At 44.8% G+C, this 9,413-nt stretch overlaps 1 protein-coding gene across 1 annotated transcript; it reads right to left on the bottom strand.

The window, feature by feature from the left end:
- Positions 1-268: 268 nt before the first annotated feature.
- On the bottom strand, positions 269-6,805 carry LOC125550947 (calmodulin-interacting protein 111-like). The gene is made up of 11 exons (XM_048714081.2): positions 6,432-6,805; positions 5,869-6,030; positions 4,941-5,776; positions 4,673-4,862; positions 3,674-3,881; positions 2,792-3,249; positions 1,964-2,390; positions 1,397-1,477; positions 1,082-1,272; positions 772-989; positions 269-682 (listed from the first exon to the last, which is right to left on the bottom strand). The coding sequence occupies exons 1-10, from the start codon at positions 6,726-6,728 to the stop codon at positions 819-821; spliced, it is 3,021 nt and encodes a 1,006-aa protein (XP_048570038.1). The 5' UTR covers positions 6,729-6,805; the 3' UTR covers positions 269-682; positions 772-818.
- Between the last annotated feature and the right edge of the window lie 2,608 nt (positions 6,806-9,413).

The following is a 9,413-nucleotide window of genomic DNA, read 5'->3' as shown; positions in this document are numbered from 1 at the left end:
GTTTGAACCAAAATGCAGAGGATTCTAGCCTTTTCATCCCGCGATCACGGGATCTCGAGCAGGGATTCCAAACTCCCCCTGCCAAAACTTCACGTGCGAAAGACCACTCAATGCCATTACTGGTGGGCTCAGTTTCATTTGGAACATTTCCCTAAAAAAGTTTCATTTGGAACAGGTCTAAATGTGCACAAATTTGAATAGGTGTGACGACCAGCATCTAGCAATCTCTACAGCAAAAAATTCTATACACTCCACGGGTACTCGACTATTGAAATTGCACAGGCAATTGTTTAGTGATCAGTATCCTCTATTTCAAGAGCTACCACTACAAAATTAGTACTGCTAGATCAGATGGAGATCCATGAAAAGGATGAAACTCATGACATGCACTACTAGCTTTCACCAGAACCAAAAATACAAAAAAGAAATCAGCTGCATGAAATGCTGGAGAAGATCATAGTACAACTGTCAGCATGGATTCCTTTTTCCTTTTGTTTGGCAAGGCCAACATGGATTCTTCGGAGCAGATCAGTAGAATCATTGTGAACATCAGGCTTAGATACAATAACCAAGTGAAGAGAAAACGACTGCAGACCAAGCAATAACGCCCATTTCTCTTGCCGATCCCATATCATAGCTGGCACTACCAAAAATGAGGATTGCAGTCTTGTGCATACAGCTTCTGGTATTAGCGGAACCAATAAAGTACAAAAACAACACGTTAGAATTCAATGACTCGAGGTAGTATGGAGAAGATGAGGGATGGCTTACAGTGAACTGCTCTCTGCTATGTACAGACAGAAGAATCTTATGGGCCACTAAATGGCAGGTTCGGTATGTGTTCCGGGCATTGTTGCTTTATCTGTGTCATCAACGAGTCGGCGGAATCGTGCCGCGAGTTCTTGGTAAAACTTCATATCTGATGGACTTACTCGGTCGATTGCCGACTTGAAGTGTGTAGTTGCTACTTCTGGGATGTCAAAGTTCTCCTGGTGGAAATGCAAATAGTCTATCAGCAAGCTTCTAGTGAAAATACATCTACTCATCATGTACCAGAATGGGCAAAGAGCAGGTAGCATACATCAAGAGCAGCTACAGCGGCTTCCCTGCAGACGAGCTTTATGTCAGCACCGGTGTAGCCTTCTGTGAGTCTAGCGAGTTCGTTTAGATTAACATCGTGACTGCAGGGAATGCTGCGTGTATGAATCCGGAAAATATCTTCACGGTCAGCTTCATCTGGTGGCTGAACATCAAGCAGTCTATCGAAACGACCTAGTGCATACATCATTCATTTAGTTGAACCAACATAATACAGAAAGCATTTCATATGTAACCCAAGCAAGGAACAAAGGCCATAAAATACATGTGCATAGTCCGTGTAGTTAAGATGGATGACCTGGTCTCAGAAGTGCAATGTCGATTTTGTCAGGACGATTCGTAGCTGCAATAACAGTGACACCAATCTTTTGGTCCAAACCTGTTGCAATCAGAGTAATTATAAATGGCTAAAACCTAACCAGCAAAGATATTTAACATGAGTCCAAATCGTAGGTTATCAGCATTTCCAACTAAGAATGGAAAGACAAGCAAATAGCACAGAACCAAGTAACTAATAACACAGTAAGATACCAGGGCCTCAATTTTGACTAGTAATTACCGTTAGCCCATTAATGTTAGGTGCTCAGTTATGTGAACACCTTGGGTGCAGCAATAACATCCATTTTAATGTATGTAACCTAGGCTTCTTATATAAGATTATTCTGTTACTTGTATCAAGAATGAACCACATGTGTGGAATCAACCAGTAGAACCTAAAGAAATCGTAGAGACGTCAGATCTAATCTAATTTGCATGCTTGACTGCTTGGTTTGTGTAGCGACGGCCTAATAATCACAAGAGTAACCTACTCCCAAAGGAAGTAGGGAAATCAACCAACAGTCCCTAAGGAAGTACTAAGGCTTACCATCCATTTCCTGTAGCAGCTGACTGAGTACCCTATCAGCAACAGATATGCCATTATTTCCATGGCCACGAGTTACTGCAAGCCCATCTATTTCATCAAAAAATAATATTGCAGGCGCATTATCCTTCGCCTTCGCAAATAATGATCTCACTGCCTTCTCAGAGTCACCGACCCATTTGCTGAAAAGCTCAGGACCCTTAACTGCAAGGAAATTCATTTTTGCTTCAGAAGCTACGGCGCGAGCCATCAATGTCTTACTGCAACCTGGTGGTCCAATCATTAACAATCCTCTAGGAGGGCGGATCCCTAAGCGTTCAAATGCGTCTGGGCATTTCTGTGGCAACTGGATGGCTTCAATTAACTGCTTCTTAATCCTGGCTTGACCACCAACATCCTCCCATTGTACCTTCGGAAGCTCTAGCATTACCTGTACAGGAAATGATGGGAGGTATCATCATTGTGCTATGTTCTACAGATCACACATATTTTACTGATGTTGATGTTTATTTCTCACAAGATAATAACACATCACAGAGCATCTCAACCAACCAAATCAAGAGCACCTAACATTAAACTGGATCATTATAACAGAACTTCATATCATCCTGAACTGTGCATGTTTTAGTCTAGTTTTCACTTCTCGTCGGTTGGAATTCATGACGCGGATATTGACACAAACATATGAAAAGAAAAAGGGAAAAAAAAGAGAGAGAAGAAATGTTTCTTACAAGATAAGAACTATTATGAAAGAAACCACAGCAAGTAATAAGAGAAGAAATCTGAAAAAAGAAACACTAAATGAACATATAAGGTGCGTAAAAATGATACCTCACGCATTGCACTTGGTCTAACTTTCATTTTAGCTTGTTCAAAGTCATCTTTAATCACCAACAATAGCAACTCATCTTTCTTATCATTCAGCTCGCTACTTTCTATGATATCACCTCTATTGGTCCAGCTATAATCCTCCGTTGACATGGTTAACTTTGAGAGAGATGATGATAATGAGCTTATTTCATAACCCAAAAGGCCATCAATTTCTTGAATATTAGTCTTTTCTGCATGTGTGGCACGATCACCAAGTGGTTGAGTTGAACTTTCTTTTACACTGATATAACGGCGAAGAGCACTCAATGCAGCCTCGTTGCAGAGTGCAGCTAGATCAGCACCCACGAATCCATGAGTGGCAAAAGCAAGGCACTCAACTTCCTCACTAGTGAGAGAGTGGTGAACTCCACTTAGAAGGAGGTGAAGTATGTCCAGCCTCTGTCCTGGAGATGGTACTCCTGCAAGTGAGCCATTTTACAGACAACGAATTAATCAACTATGAGTTACTTAACAATTTATCAACTGGACAACCGTGTTATTTCAACATTAGGCTTGTCATTGATAATAGTCAGCTTGCATTTGATGCCATCTATAAGCGCATGGCCAACCTCAGTTTACCCTAAGTTATGAAAACAGCTGCTGAAGTGACACAAGTAACAGTATATACAGGGGCATAACGTCTCTTAAGTAGCACAAAGTACTTAGAATGCAAGATAATTGTCATTTCACCCCAAACAGATCATGTTACCACCAAAAAGAATCCTAGATGATTCGGCACATATACTGGTACTGGTTTTAGTTGCACACAATACCTTAAAAGAGAAAAACACTGACCTAGAATAGATATAAAGCTGCGGTATATGAAAAACATCAGAGATCTACCTATTTCAATTTCTTGATCGAATCTTCCTGGGCGCAGTAATGCACGATCAATACTTTCAGGCCGATTTGTAGCAGCAATCAGGATAACACGATCATTACGGCCAATCTCATCCATCAGTTTTAACAGAGTGGCAATCATTCTAAGAGATAACTCCTCGCCTCCATCCTTCCTGGCTGGAGCAATCGCGTCCAATTCATCAATAAATATCTAATATCAATGAAGGTACATATTATCAATCCTCAATATTGTTATAATTAAGAGATAACATACTTCCTCATTGTAATATAGAGAAACCATTGGTAATTAAGTAACTCAATCCATAGGCATAAATAATCAGCAGCTATTGTTAATTAGACCATTCATAAGTCCTCATCATAGTATAGAGAAACCATTTGTAATTACATACTTCATTCAATCCATAAACGTTGATAATCAGCAGCTATTACTAATTTTGATCAGTAATGACAGCTATTACCCAAAATCTACTTCATAAGAGATTTTTGTTTTTTATCTTCTTCAAATAAAATAACAGTGTTAAATCGATTTTAAAATGGTAACTTCACTTAAAATGTAAAACAAAAATTGTAAAGGATGAGGTTCCTCCAAAGATGGATATCCAGTAAAATGCATATAGGCATGTTGAATACTTTTATCAAACCTTTATTTTCATTTTGAACACTAAGGGATAAACATTTGAGAATAGGAATCATTTTAACTCAGATTCCAGAAGTCATGAACAAAAGATTGCTCATTTTTCTACCCATGATACAGGGTGAGGGAGATAATGTTAAGAAATTATGACATTAGCCTCCTAAAAAGGTACTTCCTCCATCCGGAATTGCTCCGTCCAGATGTATCTAGCACTGAAATACGTTTAGATACATCTGTTTGAGCGTCATCTAATTCCGGGCGGAGGTAGTAGTATATTAGAAGTAAGTTTCAAGTGCAGTTGACATGACAATAAAAAGAAGTGGTTGGCCATTAGAAGAAAATCTAACCACAGCAGGTGCAGCTTGCTTAGCTGAAGTGAAAGCATCATACAATGCTTGTTCACTTTCACCGTGATACTGACTAATGATCTCTGGTCCATTGATTGTAAAAAGATTGGCTCCCAGATCATAGGCACATGAAGAAGCAAGAGAGGTTTTCCCTGTTCCAGGTGGACCATAAAGAAGAATACCTTTATACCTGCAATGAACCAACAGTATATTCTTAACTAACAAATAAATGTGTGTGCAATTTAGCAGGGACAAGTTCACACTATACCTTGGTAAATCATGCAAACCATTCCTCGGCAGACTAATTTGATCTGCCAGCGAAAATGAAATCATTTCTTTTACTTTTGCTGATACTTCAGATAACCCACCAAGCCTTTGGTTAGGATTGGTATCTTCATTTCCTGTATCAGCACACACGGAATATTCTGGTGGGAGCCCTAGCTTATCTGACCCAAACTCCTTTGAAGATGACAAATCAGAAAGGTGCACTTTTGTGGTTCTGTTGACAAGGAACAAAGCAGGGGTTTCAACCAATTTACCAGAGACCTCTGCATTAGACATTGAATTGTTTTTCTCATGCACTACATCCAGGGCAGAACCATCTGTTTCTGCACGCAAAACTACAAACATAGATAGTTTCCCGCACATTGGGAGAGGAACGTAGTTTCCTTTCAGTAAGTGCCTACCACTGAGCCACCGTGATGCAGAAGTCTGCAGCAAGTCATTTATTTTATCATCTGCCAATACTGATTTTGCAGTGGCTTGATCCAAGCACAATGAAGAACCACTGTAAGATGCACCGTGATGGGATTCATTTCTGCATGGAGAAGTTGAAGGAATCCTTTTAGGTGACTCCATAACCATCACATTTCTTACAGGATGGCAATCAGACTCTGACTTATTATGGCTGCATGGTGCAACTTTTGGTGGAACTAGACTAAGGTAGAGATCGCTGCATTTTATCACCCTCAAAAACTCACCACCATCAGTTTGTTTTGGGGCTTGAGATGTATATAGGGGGCTAATTAACAAAGGACGACCTACTACAGGGTATCCCAGCGTGCAGGCAAGGTCCCAAGAGAGCTTGATGCCATTCTTTTGAACCTGATAAGAGTGACCATCCAATCAAAAACTTTTATAGTTTCGTATTCGCGACAATTATACACGAAGGGAAGAAAGATAACAAAGGCACGTACCTCACATGAAGGGAAAACTTTGGCAGTCACAAAGTTCACCCCAGCTTCATTAGAGATGAGATCATTGTCCACATCAAGATCAAAGAATCTGGTGCACTCCTCAAATAAGCTATCAAGTGGGAATTCATCTAAACTGTTACTACTTGAAGAAATGAGTGACACCTAAGAACAAGGAGACAGAGCTCAGCTGACTTGAACAAAACAACAGATAGACACTGGTAAGCTAAAGTTTTATCTTCATTGGAACCCATGGGAAGCTCGAATGTCAGTTCTACAACCAGGGTATCATAATCCACTGTATGTGTTAATCTTGTTTTCAGCAACAAGCTGTAAATATGATGCTTTGTGGCAGTATTGAAAAACAGTGTGGATCAATCAGCACATATTCAATTGAGCAGATAGAACATCAAGGGGCCACTGTGAGATACATCTACACAGTCAAAGGTCGGCTCACAATCGAAATTTCAATAGCAAGAACTGATGTTACATGGAGCATGGATTGAAGTGTAAAGTCTAGTAAACTAGTTCGGTGCAGAAAGAAATCCTAATTTTGAGGAGCATACAGAGACGAGACACCCATGCCGCAGCCCGGAGCTGGCCATGGCGTCCCCGGAGAGCCAGAGCCTCCCCTCGCCACCACGAATCCCGCCCCTGGAGACCACATCGAAGACGGTGCCGGTGAAACAACCGGCGCCTCCGCGGGGTACGAGCGCCGGGTACCGCGCCGCTGCCGCTGCAGCGGTGGACGGGAGGTCCAGGATGCAGCCGCCGGTGCCTTCACGGGCGCGAGAGAGGGGGGTACGAGGTGACGGCTGCGGGGACACCGACGGCTTCTGCTTCTTCTTGCCCTTCGAAGACATGGCGGCGGTTCCGGCGAGCTTTTGGGGTTAGCTAGGGTATAAGAATGGGAATTTTATTATGTCTCGAGAGAAGTCCATATTAGTACCTCCTTCAAGTCCATATTTACCCTCCCCTGTTGTGGAGCGTCGCCAAATAGGATTTGATCATAAGAAACTTTCAAATTGGAGTTAAATTGAACTAAATTTGCTTAAGAGCAACTCCGACGCGCCACCCGAACGAAAGGCGGTTTGTTCGTTTGGGTCGGCCCGACGGACATTCATGTCCGCTTTCATATTTGGGTCGGCGCTTGCGTCCAACGCTGACCCGACTCATTCCTAAGGTGGCGTGAAAAAAAAACATAAATATTTTAAAAATAGAAAACATTAATTAAACATTAATGCCGGCCACAAAGGCTGGCGAGAATCCACGAGTCCACATTACATTAAGTACAAACATTTAATTAAGCTAAAAATTAGGAGGCGCGCTGTCTTAGGCGTCCTCGTCCTCGTCATCGGAGCCGGTGAGATCGACGAGTGTTGGCGCCGGGCCAGCCCACCGGAACGCCGTCTCCCAGGCTACGGCGACGTCGTCCGCCGGTGGCTGTACCGCCGCTAGCTGGCTGCGCCACCACGGGCACAACGTTTCTCCTCCTCCTCCGCCTCAGCATCGCGCTCCAGCTGCTCGAGTCGCTCGCCCTCGTGGCGCTCCCCCGCGAGCATGTGCTGCCGTCATTGCTCCAGGTACATCTCCTCCTGGGCCGGCATCACCCCAAACCAGACAGGCGGCAAGCTGACCCACTCGCACACGTACCCGTCCCATGTGTAACACTTGGGCTTGACGGGGATCGGCGCCGGCTCAGGGGATGGTCGGGCCAGTGGCGAGATGACGCGGTCGCCGGCAGTGGAGAGCGCCATGGCCTCTGACAACCGCGCCTGGTACGCCTCCTCCTCCTCCTTGCGCCGCTCCTCCTCCTCGTTTTCACGGAGGACAGCCGCCAGCGCCGCCTGGTAGGTGGCCTCCGCCTCCTGGTCGTCGCCGTGCACGACGAGGGACCGCGGGTTGCCAGCTTCCACATCATGGACGCCATGATGGCACTGCTCCTCGTGCTCCAACGCGAACCAGACCTCCCACTCGGGAGAGTCTGATGCGTAGACTGGGTTGAGGCGTTGCTGCGGTGTAAGCTGTTGCCGGCGGCGTCGCACCTCCTCCGCGTGCGCCGCGCCGGTCGCGGCTCTGCCGGCACTGGGATCCTCTCGGGATCCAAGTGCCAGTCTTGCGGCAGCGTGACATCGGGGTAGGGGAGGAGGACGGGGTGCTCTTAGTGCCACTTCGCCTGATGCACTGGGACGCTGATGCGCTGAAGTGGTCGGCGGGAAGACGCCGGTGGAGGCGAGGGGAGCGCGCGCAGGGCCGACGGGGGCCTTTCCCTTGTTCTTGCCAGAGAAGAACCCCATGGATGGTTAGGGTTGACGCCGATGGGGGAGCAGAGGGTGGCTAGATGGGGACAGGGCGGAAGAGGATGAGGACGGGCCCCTCAGATTGACAAAGGACGCCCCGCAGTCGCTGACGCATGGGCCCACGGGCGTCCCGTGTCATTAATAAAGACGCGGGTGGTAGTTGGCCCGTCGTTACATGGGGACGCGGCAGACACCAAGAGGACGCGCACGTGTCTGTTTCGCATCCGCGCCGACGCATTTCAGCCAAATTTAGGCTGAAAATGGGTTCGCCCGGACGCGATATGAAAATGACCCGGCGCGTTGGGCCATCATTTCTTTCCGCGGCGATTCAAACAGACAGCTGCGGACGAAATGGGTCGCCACACGGTGGAGTTGCTCTAAAAGATCAAAACAGTAATGTTGGCCTTGCGGGGCATCTATCATGCCATGGATGCTCCTTCTATAGGTGGTGGCTCTGCACCGAGACGAGAATCCACGCCACATGGCCATTGCCTTGATTGGGGGAGGGGGGGTGTGGCACGTATGTCACGTAGGTCATGACCACAGTTGGCTGATGACGATCTCTACCGAAGTGAGATCAACCCATCTCAAGGTTGTGTTATGTACAGTTTCTAAAGTTAAAAGGTGAAACTTGAACCTAATCAAAGTTGAGGGTTGTAAGTTAAACCTTAAGGCAAATTAAAGGGGGTAACATGGACTTCTCTCTTCTTATTTTGTCTTTATATTTATTTATGTGAAAACTGGTGAAGAAATGTTCAAGCTAAGATCCTCCGTATGTTACGGGCATCTCCAACTCCTTCCATCAAATCGAACACCCATAACGTTTAGTGGACACGTCCATCGTATTCACAAATGCTCACCCCTGTTTTTTTCTATCTCTGGAGCACTTAAAATAATTAAAGATAAATATCATCCTATATTCATAATCATGTTGTGCAAATATTCCATCAAATTTGAAATCAACTTATTCACACATCCTTTTAGTTCTCACTACGAAGCGCTCACAAATGCTCAACCAGATCATACTAAAGTTGTTTATGAATTGCTCGATGCCAAATCTGTTGATGCATTCGAATAAAAAATCCTCAAACATCGCCAGATTCTGCTCTGGAAGTTCAATAGGATCACCCATGCACTCAAATTCCAAATAGTGGCAAGCTCTATCACCCTCATCCTCTATAATAATGTTATGCATGGTCACACGAGTTGTCAGCACCTTTCACAACGTCTTTGCATCCCATATTTTTG

This window comes from Triticum urartu, chromosome 4A (assembly GCF_056163025.1).
Source record: "Triticum urartu cultivar PI428250 chromosome 4A, HENAU_Tu73, whole genome shotgun sequence".
NCBI lineage: Eukaryota > Viridiplantae > Streptophyta > Magnoliopsida > Poales > Poaceae > Triticum > Triticum urartu.
Note: the sequence above shows the minus strand (reverse complement) of the source record. Positions and strands in the feature narration are given on the sequence as shown.